The sequence below is a fragment of the Budorcas taxicolor genome, chromosome 15 (genome assembly GCF_023091745.1).
Source record: "Budorcas taxicolor isolate Tak-1 chromosome 15, Takin1.1, whole genome shotgun sequence".
In the NCBI taxonomy this organism is placed as follows: Eukaryota; Metazoa; Chordata; class Mammalia; order Artiodactyla; family Bovidae; genus Budorcas; species Budorcas taxicolor.
In genome coordinates this window covers 48379302-48399044 of record NC_068924.1, presented here as the reverse complement: position 1 = coordinate 48399044, position 19743 = coordinate 48379302, and the positions used below count along the sequence as shown (strand labels likewise).

The window sequence follows — 19743 nt, the reverse complement described above, 5'->3', positions numbered from 1 at the left end:
TTAACTGAACTGAAACATTCTTTAGGCAATTTTTACACAGTTTCACTTTCAAAATATTTGTTCCATTTTTATGTGAACTTAAATGTTTATCTGTGAAGTTTCATACACTTACTGATGAACAGGAGATAGTAAAATAGCAGAATTACTTTGAGGATAAGAGACAGTTGGCATAGTCCTGATCAGTTTGAAGCATAATAAACCTCCTACTAACAATCAGTTCAGTTCAGTTTAGTCTCTCAGTTGTGTCTGACTCTTTGTGACCCCATGAACTGCAGCACGCCAGGCCTCCCTGTCCATTACCAACTACCGGAGTTTACCCAAACTCATGTCCATCGAGTCGGTGATGCCATCCAGCCATCTCATCCTCTGTCATCCCCTTCTCCTCCCGCCCCTAATCCCTCCCAGCATCAGGGTCTTTTCCAATGAGTCAGCTCTTCGCATGAGGTGGCCAAAATATTGAAGCTTCAGCTTCAACATCAGTCCTTCCCATGAACACCCAGGACTGGTCTCCTTTAGGATGGACTGGTGGAATCCCTTGCAGTGCAAGGGACTCTCAAGAGTCTTCTCCAACACCACAGTTCAAAAGCATCAATTCTTCAGCACTCAGCCTTCTTCACAGTCCAACTCTCACATCCATACATGACCACAGGAAAAACCATAGCCTTGACTAGGCAGACCTTTGTTGGCAAAGTAATGTCTCTGCTTTTTAATATGCTATCTAGGTTGGTCCAATTTTCCTTCCAAGGAGTAAGTATCTTTTAATTTCATGGCTGCAATCACCATCTGCAATGATTTTGGAGGCCCCCCCCCAAATAAAACTGACACTGTTTCCACTGTTTGCCCATCTATTTCCCATGAAGTGATGGGACCAGATGCCATGATCTTAGTTTTCTGAATGTTGAACTTTAAGCCAACTTTTTCACTCTCTTCTTTCACTTTCATCAGGAGGCTTTTGAGTTCCTCTTCACTTTCTGCCATAAGGGTGGTGTCATCTGCATATCTGAGTTTATTGATATTTCTCCTGGCAATCTTGATTTCAGCTTGTGCTTCCTCCAGCCCAGCATTTTTCATGATGTACTCTGCATATAAGTTAAATAAGCAGGGTGACAATATACAGCCTTGACATACTACTTTTCCTATTTGGAACCAGTCTGTTGTTCCATGTCCAGTTCTAACTGTTGCTTCCTGACTTGCATATAGATTTCTCAAGAGGCAGGTCAGGTGGTCTGGTATTCCCATCTCTTTCAGAATTTTCCACAGTTTATTGCAATCCACACAGTCAAAGGCTTTGGCATAGTCAATAAAGCAGATAGATGTTTTTCTGGAACTCTCTTGCTTTTTTGATGATTCAGTGGATGTTGGCAATTTGATCTCTGGTTCCTCTGCCTTTTCTAAAACCAGCTTGAACATCTGGAAGTTCACGGTTCTTGTATTGCTGAAGGCTGGCTTGGAGAATGAGCATTACTTTACTAGCGTATAAAGGGCCCTTTGCATTTGTTTCTCAAGTGCAGTGACCCATGTGGAGAAATTACTCAAGATGTTCAAGTAAATTTATTGCCTTGAGAGACAGTCCTACATGTTATTACTAAAAAGAATTAAAATTTAGGGATACTATCTCTAAGATGAATGATATCTCAGACTCTTTATATACACTTTATTTAATTCTCAGAGAAACCTTGTGAAGCGGGTACTGCTATTATCTCTGTTTTATAAATTAAAAAGAAATAAAATAGCTAATAAGATAGCTAAAAAAGAAATAAATAGCTAGTCATAGCTATTTACTAGATAGATATGCATATATGTGCTGCATACTCAGTCGTGTCTAACTCTTTGTGACCCCGTGTACTGTAACCGAACAGGCTCCTTCGTCCATGGAATTTTACAGGCAAGAATACTGGAGTGGGTTGCCATTCCCTACTCCAGGAGGTCGTCCTGATCCAGGGATCGAACCTGCATCTCCTGTGTTTCCTGTGTTGGCAGGTGGATTCTTTACCACTGCACCATGTGGGAAGCCCCAGTCATGGATGGAACTAGAATTCAAACCCAGGTGTGTCTTATTCTCTGGCTGAACACTAAAGGCTGTCTTAGACTGCACCTTATAGTACTTTCCTTGCAGTCACGTACCACTTACCTGGAGTAGCTAGATCGTTTCCAGGACCCTCTTACAATTAACATGAGGCTGTAATATCCTCTCACCTGCCCTTTCTTCCGAGACTAAATAAAGTCCTCTCCTCTGATTTGAGTCTAGTGACTAAGATCCTGTCATCCATGGCCTGACTTCTGTACCCATGTCTACCTTCCTAGTCTTTGCTTAGACGAATACATTTCACTCTTTCAGCTGATGAGTCTGCCTATTTCCCAGTTCCTATCCCACAGAGTTCCAACTCTATCCAGCGTTTTGTCTAACTGTGCATGAACAACTGGATACTTTCTCAGATGAACCATAGAAAGGTGAATTGAACAGTGGCAATGGATGGCTAAAAGCATTTTAGTGCATTTTTACATTTTCATAGCTTCTTCTCCAAATTTAAGTTAAAAGTATCTTCTATTAGGTTAACATATCACCAAGAGAAGCTCTCCTACTCTTTCTCCCCATTGCAATCTTTTTTGTTTTTGTTTTTTACCTTTGAGCCCTTCCTATGTCAATAAGTCATCCTTATTCATCATTCTCTCTAAGGCTCAGTTCATAGTTCTCATGTTTCAGACATACTCACTATACAAAACCATATTATAAGACAATGCTATGTTAGGGCCCTACTGCACTTACCATGTAACCACACAGTGAAACAGAAATGATTTTAGGCTAGAGGCTTCTCAGCCTCAGTGTACTGCATCTGTTGACCAACCTTCATCTACAGATCACTCTTTGAGCTGTCTTTTGACTTTTGTACTTATGGTACACCAATTCCTATAGCTCTGCTATCCTCTGTAAATAAATGATTTCCCCGATAAACTTCCTAGAAATTCCCAGAAGAGAGCCTGATACAGGATTGTAGTTTTAACTCACTGGTTCCCATAAGAACATGAAAAGGTCAGACTGCAATATTCCACAGGTTTTGGAGAGTTGAACATAGCAAGGAGAGCCTGCCTGAGAGATTAGAGAAAACAGGTGAAGCTACCAATACATTATTTAATTTCAAATTAACTGATACATTATGTTAGGCTCAACACTTCTTAATTTCTTTTTATTTTCTTACAGTCAATGAAGATGTTTTCCCTTTTTAATTATTAAAATGTAAATTACATAGAGTAAGATGGATACATCTGGAGTGTACAGCTCAATTTCATTTTTATCTACATATGCAACAAAGTAGCACAAAAACAGGAAAGTGCTAAAATTGCCAAATCTGATTAAGAATTTGTCTTTTTCCAGAGAAGGAAAAGTATCATATGACATCCCTTATATGTGGAATCTAAAAACAAATAACATAACTTACAAAACAGAAGGAGACTCACAGACTAAGAGAAAGAATTTATGGTTGCCAGGGGGAAGGGTGGGGGGAAGGGATAGTTAGTTTGGGATGGATATATACAGATTACTATATTTGAAATGGATAACCAACAAGGACATACAGGGAACTGTGCTCAATGTTATGTGGCAGCCTGGATGGGAAGGATATTTCAGGCGAATGGATACATGTATATGTATGGCTGAGTCCCTTCACTGTTCATCTGCTACTATCACAATATTGTTAATAGGCTATACCCCAATACAAAATTAAAAATTAAAAACAAAAAAACTGTCTTTTTCTTTTTAGTACTGTTACTTTTTCTTTGGGTATTTTGAACCTTTCTTATTACATATATAAACAAAGGGCTTCCCAGGTGGCTCTAGTGGTAAAGAATCCACCTCCCAATGCAGGAGACACAGTGATGTGGTTTTGATCCCTGGGTCAGGAGATCCTCTGGAGAAGGAAATGACAATCCACTCCAGTATCCTTGTCTGGGAAAGCCTAGGGACAGAGGAGCCTGACGGGCTAGTCCAATGGTTCCCAAAGAGTTGGGCATGACTGAGCACACATGTATAATATTAAGACTGCTATGACAGCTTAATGAACTGATGCTTTTATCACTGAAAAATGTTTCCTTTTAACTTGGTGATGCAGTTCACTTCAGTTCAGTTCAGTCGCTCAGTCATGTCCAACTCTTTGGGACCGCATGGATCATGGCGTCTGGTCCCATCACTTCATGGGAAATAGATGGGGAAACAGTAGAAACAGTGTCAGACTTTATTTTTTTGGGCTCCAAAATCACTGCAGATGGTGATTGCAGTCATGAGATGAAAAGACGCTTACTCCTTTGAAAGAAAGTTATAACCAACCTAGATAGCATATTCAAAAGCAGAGACATTACTTTGCCAACAAAGGTCCGTCTAGTCAAGGCTATGGTTTTTCCAGTGGTCATGTATGGATGTGACAGTTGGACTATGAAGAAAGCTGAGTGCTGAAGAATTGATGCTTTTGAAGTGTGGTGTTGGAGAAGACTCTTGAGAGTCCCTTGGACTGCAAGGAGATCCAACCAGTCAAAGGAGGTTGGTCCTGGGTGTTCTTTGGAAGGACTGATGCTAAAGCTGAAACTCCAGTACTTTGGCCACCTCATGCGAAGAGTTGACTCATTGGAAAAGTCTCTGATGCTGGGAGGGATTGGGGGCAGGAGGAGAAGGGGACGACAGAGGATGAGATGGCTGGATGGAAATGAGTTTGAGTGAACTCAATGGATATGAGTTTGAGTGAACTCTGGGAGTTGGTGATGGACAGGGAGGCCTGGTGTGCTGCAATTCATGGGGTCACAAAGAGTCGGACACGATTGAGCGACTGAACTGAACTGAACTGGACTGCAGCACGCCAGGCCTCTCTGTCCATTACCAACTCTCGAAGATTACTCAAACTCATGACCATTGAATTGGTGATGCCATCCAACCATCTCATCCTCTATCGGCCCCTTCTCTGCCCACCTTCAATCTTTCCCAGCATCACGGTCTTCTCAAATGAGTCAGTTCTTCACATCAGGTGGCCAAAGTATTGGAGTTTCAGCTTCAGCATCAGTCCTTCCAAAGAATATTCAGGACTGATTTACTTTAGGATGGACTGGTTTCCTTGCAGTCCAAGGGACTCTCAAGAGTCTTCTCCCCAACAACACAGTTCAGAAGCATCAATTCTTCAGTGCTTAGCTCCCATATCCATACATAACTACTGGAAAAACCATAGTCTTGACTAGACGGACTTTGTTGGCAAAGTAATGTCTCTGCTTTTTAATATGCTGTCTAGGTTGGTCATAATTTTTCTTCCAAGGAACAAGTGTCTTTTAATTTCATGGCTGCAGTCACCATCTGCAGAGATTTTGGAGCCCCATAAAATAAAGTCTGACACTGTTTCCACTGTTTGCCCATCTATTTCCCATGAAGTGATGGGACCAGATGCCATGATTTTAGTTTTCTGAATGTTGAGTCTTCAGCCAACTTTTTCACTCTCCACTTTCACTTTCATCAAGAGGCTTTTTAGTTCCTCTTCACTTTCTGCCATAAGAGTGGTATCATCTGCATATCTGAGGTTATTGATATTTCTCCCAGCAATCTTGATTCCAGCTTGTGCTTTATCCAACCCAGCATTTCTCATGATTTCCTATGGCCATATATGGATGTGAGAGTTGGACTGTGAAGAAGGCAGAGCACCGAAGAATTGATGCTTTTGAACTGTGGCATTGGAGAAGACTCTTGAGAGTTCCTTGGACTGCAAGGAGATCCAACCAGTCCATCCTAAAGGAGATCAGTCCTTGGTGTTCATTGGAAAGACTGATGCTGAAGCTGAAACTCCAGTCCTTTGGCCACCTCATGCGAAGAGTTGACTCATTGGAAAAGACTCTGATGCTGGGAGGGATTGGGGGCAGGAGGAGAAGGGGATGACAGAGGATGAGATGGCTGGATGGCATCACTGACTCGATGGACGTGAGTCTGAGTGAACTCTGGGAGTTGGTGATGGACAGGGAGGCCTGGCTTGCTGCGATTCATGGGGTCGCAAAGAGTCGGACACGACTGAGTGACTGAACTGAACTGAACTCTGCATATAAGTTAAATATTCCGGGTAACAATATCCAGCCTTGATGTGCTCCTTTCCCAATTTGGAACCAGTCTGTTGTTCCATGTCCAGTTCTAACTATTGCTTCCTGACCTGCACACAGATTTCTCAAGAGGCAGGTAAGGTGGTCTGGTATTCCCATTTCTTTAAGAATTTTCCCAAGTTTGTCATGGTCCACACAATCAAAGGCTTTGGCATTGTCAATAAATCAGAAGTAGATATTTTTCTGGAACTCTTTCTTTTTCAATGATCCAATGGATGTTGGCAATTTGATCTCTTGTTCCTCTGCCTTTTCTTGCTTTAAATCCCATGTGCCCTGGAATTTATGGTCATATTCAATTTGTATTGGATGCATGACATTTTCCCCATCCTTTTACACTAAACTTATCTGTGTCTTTTTATTTACCATGCAATGTATGTAGTCAGAATGTTTTTTAATCTTGTGTGACAAGAGTTCTTTGCAATCTTTAGCCCAGTGGACTGTAGCCCACCAGGCTCCTCCTTCCATGGGATTCTCCAGGCAAGAATACTGGAGTGGGTTGCCATTTCCTTCTCCATTAGCCCAATATAGTTAATACAATTATTGATACTTTGATTGTATGTTTATCATTATTTTATTTGTTTCCTCATTATGTCATCTGTTTTCTCTTCTCTGTCACAACTTTACTCACTTACCCACTTCTTTTGAATCTTTAAATCAAATCAGTTCAAGTAAGTTTTGATATTCCATTTTATTTATTCAGTTGACTGTTTGGCTATACTTTTTTGTTTCTGTTTTTTTGTGGTTGCTCCTTGGGTTATGGTATGCAACCTTAACTTATCAGATTCTGCCTATGAATTAATATATTCTACCCCACCCAAAAATCCTACTACTGGGCATATACCCTGAGAAAGCCACAATTCTAAAAGACACAATGTACCCCAATGTTCATTGCAGCATTATTTACAATACCCATGTGGTGGAAGCAACCTAGATGTGCATCTCTGGATGAATGTATAAAGAAGCCGTGGTACATATATACAATGGAATATTACTCATCTATAAAAAGAACAAATTTGAGTTAGTTCTAGTGAGATGGATGAACCTAGAATTTGTTATACAGAGTAAAGCAAGTCAGAAAGAGAAAAGAAAACGTCATATATTAATGCATATATATGCAATCTAGAAAAATGATACCGATGAACCTATTTACAGGGAAGAAATGGAGACACACATGTAGAAAATGGGCTTGTGGGTACAGTAGGGGAAGAAGAGTGTGGGACAAATGGAAAAAAGCACTGACGTATATACACTATGTATGTAAAACAGATACCCAGTGAGAAGTTGCTGTATAACCCAAGGCGGCCTCCAGCCTGGAGCTCTGTGTTGACCTAAAATGGTGGGGGAGGGGGAGGGGAGGAAGGCTCAATAGAGAGGGGATAAGGAACAAGAGACTTTATTGACCTCTCTCCCCTTCCCTCTCTCTTTCCTCTCCTTAACCCTTCCTATCCTTCCCTGTTTTTCTAGTCCCCCGGTCCTGGACACAGGAATCTGGTCGAAGGGCCCTCAGCCTGAGCTGAGGATTGGAGACTGATCACTTTCTCTTGGCAGAGAACTCGAATTCTGGTTCTGGTCTGGTCTGATATCTGGTAGGGCCGAGTTTCAGTCCTCCCTTCTCTGGAGGCCCAGGAAAAAGTCCCATAATGCCTGGGTATCTGTAGGTGGCAGGAGACATCTGTAAGGCCACCCCTTTCCCACCCCTGCCTCCCGCCTCCTCCCCATTCTTCTTTCAACCTTGGCTTCCTTTCCTCCCTTGAAATCTTTGATGTTAGTACTTGGATCTGAAGTTCTGTGTCTTTATAGGAGGTTTTCTGAGAGACTGTATTCTTGTATTTAAGGGCTTCCCTGGTGGTGCAGAGGTTAAAGCATCTGTCTGCAATGTGGGAGACCTGGGTTCGATCCCTGGGTTGGGAAGAGCCCCTGGAGAAGGAAATGGCAACCCACTCCAGTATTTTTGCCTGGAGAATCCAGGGACAGAGGAGCTTGGTGGGCTACAGTCCACAGGTCTGAGAGACTTCACTTTGAAGACTGAGAGACTTCACTTTGACTATATGTATGATTATGGCTGATTTGCATTGTTGCACAGCAGAAACCAACACAACATTGAAAAGCAATTTTTCACCAATTAAAACATAAATTTGGAAAAATAAAATAAAATCTTATACTACCCCATAGGTAATGTAAGAAACTTTTAATAGTATAACTCGTTTATCTCATTTTGACCTGGATGTAATTATTGCTGAGTACATATTTCTACCTCTGTTACAAATCTCTCAATGTAGTGTATTTTTTTTAACCTTAAAAAGTAAATCATCTTTCCTAGCAAATGAGAAAGGAAAAAAATATTTTATGTTTACTCACATATTCACCCCTTTTTATATATGTCATTCTTTTCTGTTTAATCTAAGTTTCCATCTTGTACTATTTTACATCAGCCTGGAATGCATATAATTTTGGAATACTTGGTTAGAAATCTAACAGGAAGTGGCAGAAGATGTCTATTTCAAGGCTTGTCTAATCGCATTTGCCAAAAATGGGTCAAATTAGTGAAATCACTGATAAACTATCCTATAGTTTATAAAGTGCCTTCTTAAACATTTGATATTTTGTGTATTATTTTTCCATTTTGTCGGTGATTAAACTGAAGTAAAAGGTAGGTGGTATGATCTCAAATTAGAACTCAAATATTTTGATAACAAATAGCCTATTCTTTTGCCTATATTGCTGAGTCTCTGTGACTGACACATATCAAGCATCCTTCATCAATATGATTTCCAGCATATTTTTAACTTGAGTAGTTTTCTAATTGTGTTTTGCCTCAATTGGTCTCTAGCTCCTATTGGAGTTCCTGGGTACCAAAGAGTTAATGTACTATGTCAAGCCCTTTCTACTTAAGTTTCCTGGGAGATTACAGAGAGCTGGCTACTTTTTTATTCCACCCAAGGGGCTGCATCCCAGAGGGAAATAGAAGTAGGTGCATCTAGATAAATTAAATGTTAAAGTTGAAATTTCTTGCTCTTGTCATTCAGGGATATACTGAGCATCCAGTATTGGTATGGGCAAGTAGTTAAAACTCCGCTTGAAAACCCTAAGCTAAGGCTTTGTGAAACAATTCATATCTGAAGAATTGACTATGGGGAGGAAGAAGTAGCTTGAGAGAGAGAGAGACTCTGTGTGTGTTCTTGTGTGTGTGTGTGTGTGTGTGTGTGTATGTGTGTTAAAGGAGTATGGATGGCGTTGTGTGGTCTGAAGGTTAAAAATAATTTTATTAAATCTGATATTAGCAGGATCCCATTTATTGGATCATATAAAAAGTAATAACAAGCCTTAATGTCAACTGAAAAAATGAAAAACCTTCTTTGGCCAGTCTAGGACTTCAGGTGAAGAAGAAATTTTAGGAAATTTTTGTGGAAATATATAATAGTAGCTGATACTTACTAATATATTCAGTATGCAAAAACTATATCGGACTTTCTAAGATAACTATGTTAGATAGATATTATTGTTTACAACATTTAACAGCAGAGTAGACACCAGAAGTTTGCCCAAGTTCACACAGCTGGTAATCTGCAAAGATGAGACATATATCCAGATGTTTCTGTATCAAGCATTTGAGGGTTTATTTTTTACCTTAAAGAATGGAAATTCTAAGAAATCTAGGCAATGTTTGAACTGATGACCATCTCCTTGAAATATTCCATGGGAATATACTATATCTCACTCTCTTAATTTTTCTTCCTGATGTCCAGATATTCTTGAGCAAGATGCTCTCAACAATCATGCTACTCTTCAGGGTTCAATCTGAGATTTCAATTTTGTCTTTTGCACAGTTTCCTAGGGGATCTCATCTACTCCAGTGACCATAGATATCAACTATCAGTTCAATATTTCAGAATTGATGACCAATATTTATGTTGAGCTGCTTTTCCTGATGTTCAGACTCTGTATTCAAAAGCATAGTGTATAAGAACAAGTTTACCACTGAAAATGTACATGAATGGACTGAGCATAAATATCCCTTGTTTACCACTACAAAAGAAAGGGAGATGGCACTAGGAAATGCTTCTATGTCTTATATTTGTTCCACTCACATTCACTCTTTGCATGCCTCCCAAGAAACTTTCATAATCTAGAAACTATGTTGATGGCAGATATATGAAGACAAATAAAATCCCATCTATACTTTACAGTATTTAGCAGTCTGTGTATATGCTGGGGGTTTGGCTGGGTAGGTATACATGAAAATAGTACATTATAAAAATATAGAAGAGACTATAGTAAAAACTGCAAAGCAGAAACATTCCCTGGAAGACCAAAAGCAACACCTCTTAGCCAAAAACAGCAAAAAAGGAAAGGGTTATGTGCTTTTGGGAAATGAGGACTTCCTCCTGGGGTGGAAAGATCAGCATAAAATCTGCTAAATAGGCAAAGTTTGACAGATTACATACAGAATGAGGTTTACAGCATTTGAAAATCTACTACCATCTCCAAAATGCACTTTCTTTGGACTTGGCAGGAGGCTTGCTGCCATGGTGGGAGATAAATAAGATCTGTCCGACTGCTTGGGGGCTCCAAGTCAGCAGGTGAGGCTTGTTTACAAGCTGACAAAAGAGAACTGCATAGAAAATACCCCAAAATGTTGATATATAATATGAACCAAGGGCTGCTGGCTATTTATTACATTTTCTTGTTTATTCTCTAAAGAATTATAAAACAAAATATCAATTCACAATCAAACTTCAATTTAGCCAAATTATTTCCAATGTCCCCTATGTTTTCCCTTGGAGACTGATGATTTTTCATCTCTTGCAATTTGAATTTATAAATTCTCTAATGAGGTTAATGTGTCACATGAACTCTTGACTTCCTTTGTCTCTCCCTTTATTTTTGTGTTTTGCCATTATTTTTGTGCAATTGAAATTATTACTTTAACAAGTTGTATTTACATATGCATGTATTCTTTATGTTTACCAAATACAAATGGGATTTATGATGGTTAGCTTAAATATGTGTATTTCTCTGGTAATTTATATCAATTATCCAACAATGGGATATCTTAAAGCTCAAAAATTTCATAAGCTGCAAGACTGCATATTTTACCTTTGAAAGCATAATCTGTGAACACTTTAATGACATTGTTCAGTTGATAAGTTGGGTCCAATTCTCTGCAGTCAGGCTCCCTTGTTATTCACTGTCTCCCAGTTTGTTCCGATTCATGTAAGAGACTTTAACAATAAAATCAAAAAATTTTAATTTTTTTTACTTTTTAATATTTAAATTTATTTATTTCAATTGGAGGCTAATTATTTTACAATATTTTATTTAGTTTAATGCATAGGTGGAGTTAAAATTTTTACCTTACAAAGGTAAATGGAATGTTTGGGATATTTTTCATTTTGAATTTTGTTGACTAATTCAGTCATAGAATTTCTTTGACTAATTCAGTCATAGATAAAAACATAAGATAATCGATCAAGAGAAACAAGATGAATATGATACTAATGCATGGCTTCAATATTTTCTCTTGAAATAATAATAACTTGAAGTGTGGCCCAAAGGTGTCTGAGCTAGAAATTATCATATTTTGTGTAGGAAAATGAAGGCATTATGGATACATAACTCCCAAGGGAGTATCCATGTTCCATTTCTCCTAGCTTTTCATTTGAAAACCACTATATCATCAATATTAATATATTACAGATACTTGTTCATGATTTTTTGAGCCTAGAGTGGTGTTTATGCTCATGTATAAAATAGAGTAATAAATACCAAGATCACAAATTTAAGAATTAAATTAGTTTATAAATTTACTTTCTAGCATTTGATATTCACCATAGTGTAGATATCTACAGGGATCTCTGTGTAGGAGAACTACTGAAGATCATGTGGAAAAGCTGCAGAAAAGATTCTGAGTATCTGTCAGCAACTCAGTCAAAGCAGCTTTGACATGAGTTTCATATTTGGCTAGAAATTTTGGAAAACCACCACCTTAGGATAATTCACTGTAAGTAAAATTCTTATGTTAGAGGACATGAACATGTTTAAGGCTTTTTGATAAATGTTGGCAGTTCCTTTTTATTAATATTATGTCAAATACGTGCTCCTGTATATAGTATAAGAAAAACTGCTCATCTTCCCCTGCTCCTCCCCACTCCTGCCCAGCACTGATCTTTATCCAAAAGCGTTACTGCTTTTTGTTTATGTGATTTTAGATCTGGCTAAAGAGTTCATATTCCCACTTCTCATGGCTGTTCTCAACAACTCTGAGGTCCAGCTTTTCCTTCTGATTGGAATTCCAGGATTGGAACATGCCCACGAGTGGATCTCCATTCCCATATGCCTCCTATATCTGGTTGCCATCATGGGCAACAGTACCATTCTCTTTATCATAAAGACAGAGCCCTCACTTCATGAACCCATGTATTATTTTCTTGCCATGTTGGCTATCTCTGACCTGGGCCTGTCCTTCTCCTCTCTCCCTACCATGCTGAGAATCTTCTTGTTCAATGCCATGGAAATTTCACCCAATGCCTGCTTTGCTCAAGAATTTTTCATCCATGGATTCACAGTCATGGAGTCCTCAGTACTGCTGGTCATGTCTTTGGATCGCTTTCTTGCCATTCACAATCCCCTGAGATATAATTCTCTCCTCACTAGCAACAGAGTTGCTAAAATGGGACCGATTTTAGCCACCAGGAGCCTTCTCTTAGTGCTTCCATTTCCTTTCATGCTAAGGAGATTGAAATATTGTCAGAAGAATGTCCTTTCTCACTCATACTGTCTTCATCAGGATACCATGAAGCTGGCCTGCTCTGACAACAAGATCAATGTTATCTATGGTTTCTTTGTTGCTCTCTGTACTATGCTGGACTTGGCTCTCATTGCTCTTTCTTATACACTGATCCTGAAGACTGTACTCAGCATTGCATCTTTGGCAGAAAGACTTAAGACCCTTAACACCTGTGTCTCCCATTTCTGTGCTGTACTCATTTTCTATGTGCCCATTATTACACTGGCTGCTATGCACCGCTTTGCCAAGCACAAAAGCCCCCTTGCTATAATCCTTATTGCAGACATATTCTTGTTGTTGCCACCCCTAATGAACCCCATTGTGTATTGTGTAAAGACTCAACAAATCCGGGAGAAGGTCTTGGGGAAGATATCTAACATATGTAGGAGATAAGATGAGGATGAGATGGTTGGATGGCATCACCAATTCAATGGACATGAACTTAGGCAAACTCCTGGAGATAGTGAGGGACAGGGAGGCCTGGCGTGCTGCAGTCCGTGTGGTTGCAAAGAGTTGGACACAATTTAGCGACTGACTGAGAACAACAAGAGACAAGAACTGAACATTTAGACAATAAACTGTTGACCAGTATTTATTGGCATCTGTAATATATTCAGGACTTTCCCCGATGGCTCAACAGGTAAAAGAATTCACCTTCAATGCAGGAGACACAGGAGATGCAAGTTCAATCCCTGGGTCAGGAAGATCCCCTGGAGAAGAAAATGGCAATCCACTCCAATATTCTTGCCTGAAAAATCCCACGGACAGAGGAGCCTGGCAGGGTAGTGTCTATGGCGTATGAAGAGTTGGACCTGGATGAACAACTAAGCACGCACAGTGCATTCAATGCCACAGCACTTACTATTTAATGGAAGACTGGGGGCAGAGTGAAAAGCTGTGCAATATGGAATTTATTATAAAGTCAAGAATACATCATGAATAGAGCACTTAATTTGACAAATAGTGATGGAATATTTATAAGTAGTATGAGTGATTTTGGTACTTTTAAGTGTCTTCAGAGGAGTCTGAGCCTCAGAATTCTCACAGAAAGGTGCAGTCCATTTCTTCCCTTTTCCCATCATTTCTGGGTTACATACGTTGCAAAGTTTAACAATTACAATAGTAGATACAAAGGACTTCATCTTAGGTCCCTCAGAGCATTTTTAACTCTCACAGTTGCCTAAGTCAAGGAATCTTTTCTGACAGTGACCTTAAAACATCAGCTTTGCCTAGCATTCCTGTCCCCTGTATTCAATATCAAATTATTGCTTTCTAATTTTCCACTAGTTAATGTTCACTCACTTAGATTTAGCCATACTGGCACTGGTCTTTTTGTTTTTCCTACAACCTTTCAGTTTGGGTTTGTTTTTTTTTTTTCCTTGTCTTTGTTTTTTTTTTTCCCCACCCCAGACCATTGACATTTATTCTGCATTTTTGGAATGCTTTTCCTTTCAATCATTTCATGTCTCACATAACTTAGAATTTTATTGAACACCCCCCCCCCCCCCCACCACCACCATTTGGTTTCCTTCAGAGCACTTGGTGCTGTCTGAAATGGTTACTCATTGATTTTTCTATTGTCTGTGTCTCTCAGCTCTGTAACAACCTAGAGGGGAGTGATGGGGAAGGAGGTGGAGGGATAGTCAAGAGGGAGGGGACATAGGTATACCTGTGGCTGATTCATGATGATGTTTGGCAGAAACCAACACAATGCTGTAAAGCAATTATCCTCCAATTAAAAATAAAACAAAAAAATAAATAAACCAAGAACAAAGTCTTTCTTTAATATTTTGCTCACTGTGTTTCTAGGATGCAGACTCTGCCTAGGAAAAAACAAACAAACAAACAAACAAAAAACCCACACTCAACAAATACTTGTGGACTGAGGGAATATTCCTTCACACACAGTTTGGGCTTCCCTGGTAGCTCAGCTGGTAAAGAATCCGCCTGCAATGCAGGAGAACCCCGTTCAATTCCCCTGTTGGGAAGATCCTCTGGAGAAGGAAATGGAAACCCACTCCAGGATTCTTGCCTGGGAAATCCCATGGACAGAGGAGCCTGGTGGGGTACAGACCATGCAGTCGTGAAGAGTTGGACCCGACTGAATGACTAAGCAAAGCACAGAAAAGCACAGAGTTTTGTCTATTTAAATTCTGCTTGTTCTTTAAGAAGCAGCTAGGACATTCCCCTTGGGAAATTTTCCAGTTTTTTTGGAAGGAAGTGGTTCTCCTTCACCTCAGGGCTGTTTCAGAGCTTCTTCTCTGACTGATTACACATTCTCCATGGTATGTTTTATTCTGTGTCATTAGGCTTTGTTTTAGGGATGAAAGTAACTAAAATTTATTTGAAGCTAAAAAACATGCTAAGATTTGTTTTGAAACTTTCATATATATATATATATATATATATATATATATATGTGTGTGTGTGTGTGTGTGTGTGTGTGTATATATATATATATATAATACTTGGACTATGTAAAAAGCCTTGTGGGATAGACATTGTTAGATTCATTTTAATAGTAAAAGTTCCTAAGTTCACAGTTAGAATCCAGAACTTTCTCAAAACTGACTCCAAGTTTACTCTACTGACTAGTATATCACAGTAACTCTCTAATTCATTACAAGATATAAGAGAACATGACTCCCACTGAAGGACTGCAATTGCCTGTAGATGGCATACATATTGTTTCCAGATGTGGAGTTGTAACGTATGCTTCAGTATTTGCAGTGGCTTTGTGGTTGTTTTGAAGTTTTGTGGGTGCTTCCTAAGTGAAACTAGTGATAAAGAACCTGCCTGACAATGAGAGAAACACATGAGCAATGGGTTCAATCCATAAACCACTCATGATACTCAAGGACATATTCTACTTGCTGTCTATAAGAAATCTTGGATCTTTCAAGCGATATCATCTAAGGTTCCCACATAGCTGTCACTGAAAACAGTTTTCTTATGCCAGACTGGATGAAGCACTGGTTGGCAGTGGGACATGATGCATCCAATGTTAAATGCCAAATGGGATAGGTAGCCTTGAATGAGACTAACTTCCAGTGAGAGAGAACAGGCTCCACGTAAAGGTCCTAGTAGAGAATTCTATCCTTGGCCCTCTGTCACTCTCTTTCTAGACTCTGAACTAAAACTATGCAGGGATACAACATCTTCATGCTTCCCTCTAGATGTTCAAAACTACCCTTGGTCGTATCTTATCCAGGCCTGCTTTCCTTGCAAATATCTCCAAGTCAAAATTACAAATACTGTTCTGACAAGTATTATTCAAAAGATCAATTAAAAAAAATATGGAGCAATGTAGTAGCGCTGCAGTGCACAAACAGGAGGGTGTAACGAATTCTCTCCTTTTAGTTCATTGGGTTATCACGATAGGGTCAGTGCCTCCACCTCAGTCCACTTACCACCACCCACCCCCACATTATCTACTCTTCTCTGACTTGCTAGGGAAGAACAATGGCAATAAGAACGACTTCAGATATTTTCCTGAAGACAGTGTCCTCTCTCTCACCTCTGTGTCAGGTTAGCAAATGCTGTTTTCTCAGGCTGGACCATCACTTTCCAGTTTGCCTGTCTAACTTCAATACATCCCTGAAGGCTGCCTTCTATGCCAACTCAAGGAAACCTTTCATTCCACTTGTTTCCCTAGCTGGAGGAAGATATCTTTCTTTTAGCTTCTTTATCAACATTTTTCACTTTAACACAGTTAACATATGGAACACAGTTAACGTATTGTTAACAAAGAATCCCAAAAGGTAGTGTCTTAAAAACATACATACAAACAAACAAACAAAAAACCAGATATTCATTTAACTTACAAATCTGCAACTTGGGCTGGGTAAAACATTGGTTGTTTTACCAGGTGCAAGTGGGAAAGACAGGAAGGTTGGGTGTTAGAATAATTTGAAGATTCATTGACACTAGTAGTTGATAATGATCCAACCAAGTCTGAGGCCTCAGCTGGGTCTATTGGCTAAAACACCTAAATGTGACCTCTCCATGTGGTTTGAGCTTCTGCTCAGTATGATGGCCAGGTTTCAAAAGCAAGCACTGAGTGAGAGCTATAGATACATATTGAAAGAGAGACAGAAAAAGAGGGAGAGAGAAAGAGAGTGAATATCAATGAGTAACATATCACCTCTTATGACTCAGCCTCAGAAGTTTTATAGCATTGCTACCTCAACAGCCAATCCATTGAGCTGCTGAGTCTGACCCAGTTACAAGGGGAGAAGCTACATACTCCATCCCCTGATGGAGGACTCAGGCATTTCTGGAAGAGAATTGGGGATGAGACGTAACTCTGTGGCCTTCTTTGGAAAATACAAGCCACCATGCCATATTGCCATGTATTTCCTTGATACCACAGTGAGGATTCCATGACAGCTGTGACTTCTTATTTATTCAGTAAATAAATAACAATCTCTTCCACTTCATGCACATTAGATATTATAAAGAATAGAAGAGTAAGGGTACATTTTAAAAAACAGTGCCTCCAAGATTAGAGCCAGCTAGAAACAAAAGGCGTGGGTCACACGATCGCGGATCTGTTTGGTCTTCACACTGTAGACGATGGGATTCATCAGAGGAGGGAAGAGAAGATACACAAAGCCCAGAATCACCTGGACCAGATGAGGTGCCTGCTTCCCAAAGCGGTGGATGACAGACAGGCCAATCATGGGAGTGTAGAAAAGGAGCACAGCACAGACGTGGGAAACACAGGTGTTAAGAGCTTTGAGCCTCTCGGCCCTGGATGCGATGGACAGCACGGTGCGCAGGATCAGGGCATAGGAGAAGAGAATGAGCTGTGAGTCTATACCCACTGTAGAAACGATGACAAACATGCCGTAAATGCTGTTGGCTCTGATGTCTGCACAGGCCAACTTCATCACTTCCTGGTGGAGGCAGTAGGAATGTGAGAGGACTGGGGAGCCACAATATGGGAATCTTTTGAGCATAAAAGGTAAAGGAATAATGAGTGCTACACTGCGACTCAAAGAAGCCAGGCCGATCCTGCCAATGACTGTGTTGGTGAGAATGGAAGCATAGTGCAAGGGGCGGCAAATGGCCACAAAGCGGTCAAAGGCCATAGACAGGAGTACAGAGGACTCCAGGAAGGACAAGCAGTGAATGAAAAAGAGCTGGGCAAAACAGGCATCATGGCCAATGTCTCGTGCCCCAACCCAAAAGATGCCTAGCACTGTAGGGAGGGTGCAAAGAGACAGACCCAGGTCAGTCAGAGCCAGCATGGACAGGAAGAGGTACATGGGCTCATGGAGCGAGGGCTCTGTTTTAATGATAAAGATGATAGTGCAGTTGCCCAGGATGGAGACTGTGTATATGAAGCACAGTGGGATGGAGATCCAGGTGTGCATGTGTTCCAGGCCGGGAATGCCACTCAGCAGGAAGGTGGAGGACATGCTGCTGCTGTTCTCCAGGGACCTCAATGGCATTGTGTGTGGAGGGAAGGGGAAGGTTGGGGTTCCTTCAAATTCCTGAAATGAACTGAGGAAAAGCTAGTGACTGCACCTGGGAAGATATTTTTTTTTTAAAGAGAAAGGTTAGAATCAAATAGATTTAACTCCTCCAGAGGTCATTTCCTTCTGGTCCCTGGTTTCCTCTCAACTTTTTTTCTTTTTGTTTTGAAGAGAAAATCTTTTCTTTGAAATTGTTTTGCCTTGCTTCTTCAGGCTAAGAGTTGTGAAACACCTTCACTACAGTGCATATAATTCACCGTCCGTAGCAGATATCTAAATTTGTTACACTTAATTTCATTTACATCTTATGAGTAGGTCTTTAAAGAAACACTTCCTCATATGCCTCTTTCCTGCTGGGGCTCTCACTAATATTTCAACCTTTCTTCCAGCTTCTCTTCTTTTCCTTCTTCATTCCTTTCCTATTGCATTATCTTTTTTCTTCCTTCCTTCCCTCCCTTCCTCCTTCCTTCCTTTTCTCTTCCCTTCCTTCCCTCTTTTTTCCTTCCTTCTTTCTGTTTTATTTCCAGTTGTGTATAATTGGTAAACTTAGATACTTTCTCACTTTCTCCTTTGATCTTCCTACTTTGGAAGCCTAGCTTGATCCAGAAAACACATAAATGATACTCAGCTAACAGAATTCCAGAGAGAACTGGAGGGTACAGGAATGGCTGTCTGTAAAGTTACTCTTGGCTGCTGGGATAAGAAATCAAAGCTCTGATGCTCAAAATAGTCAGAAACTGCCATTCCTTCTAAGTCTATGAATTCAACTACTGTGAACCTAGGTGGGAGGAGACCCTGGCGCACCATCAACCATGGCCATGACCCCAATCACAAGGCAGAGTCCCAGTGCATCCAGAGAACAAGAGGCAACAATGCTAGGGTTTATTCTGTTGATGAGAAGATGAAGACTTAGAAGAGGATATTACTGGGTGGAAACCATGTGTTAATTTTAGCCTCCCGACTTCCCGGGCATCAATCTTTCCACTACTAATCCCACTACAATGTGAACTCAAAATGGGTGAGGGTTTTGCTTTGTTGACTTCCGTCAAGACAGTGCTTAGAAGGTACCTTAGTATACAGAAAGTGCCCAGCATTTTTTTTTATGAAAGAGTAAGAGTTCAATTTTATTTAGCTAGCTCTTACTAACTTCATGCATGTTTTATCTCCTTAAAAAATCTGTGAATAAAGTTCTATTAACAGTACCATGTTATGGATGAAGAAACAGAGGCTTAGAAAAATCTGACATTTCTAAGATCAAACTAAAAGTAAAATGGCCAAAATGGGATTTGAATCAAGATCTGATTTTTCTCTAGATTTCAAGCTCTAAATAATGGCTACATACAACACTGTCAACTATCA

At 40.0% G+C, this 19743-nt stretch overlaps 2 protein-coding genes across 2 annotated transcripts; one reads left to right on the top strand and one right to left on the bottom strand.

Moving 5' to 3' along the window:
* The first annotated feature begins 12358 nt into the window (after nt 1–12358).
* Nucleotides 12359–13297, top strand: LOC128060089 (olfactory receptor 51A7). Its single transcript, XM_052652332.1, has one exon. It carries the CDS (start codon nt 12359–12361, stop codon nt 13295–13297), a length of 939 nt encoding a protein of 312 aa, XP_052508292.1.
* A 4121-nt stretch (nt 13298–17418) lies between these two features.
* Nucleotides 17419–18360, bottom strand: LOC128060088 (olfactory receptor 51G2). The gene has a single exon (XM_052652331.1). The coding sequence runs from the start codon at nt 18358–18360 to the stop codon at nt 17419–17421; it is 942 nt and encodes a 313-aa protein (XP_052508291.1).
* Nucleotides 18361–19743: the final 1383 nt, after the last annotated feature.

Bases quoted from the DNA above. Each gene is read 5' to 3' on its own strand.
- LOC128060089 (XM_052652332.1), top strand. From the start codon at position 12,359: ATGGCTGTTCTCAACAACTCTGAGGTCCAGCTTTTCCTTCTGATTGGA.
- LOC128060088 (XM_052652331.1), bottom strand. From the start codon at position 18,360: ATGCCATTGAGGTCCCTGGAGAACAGCAGCAGCATGTCCTCCACCTTC.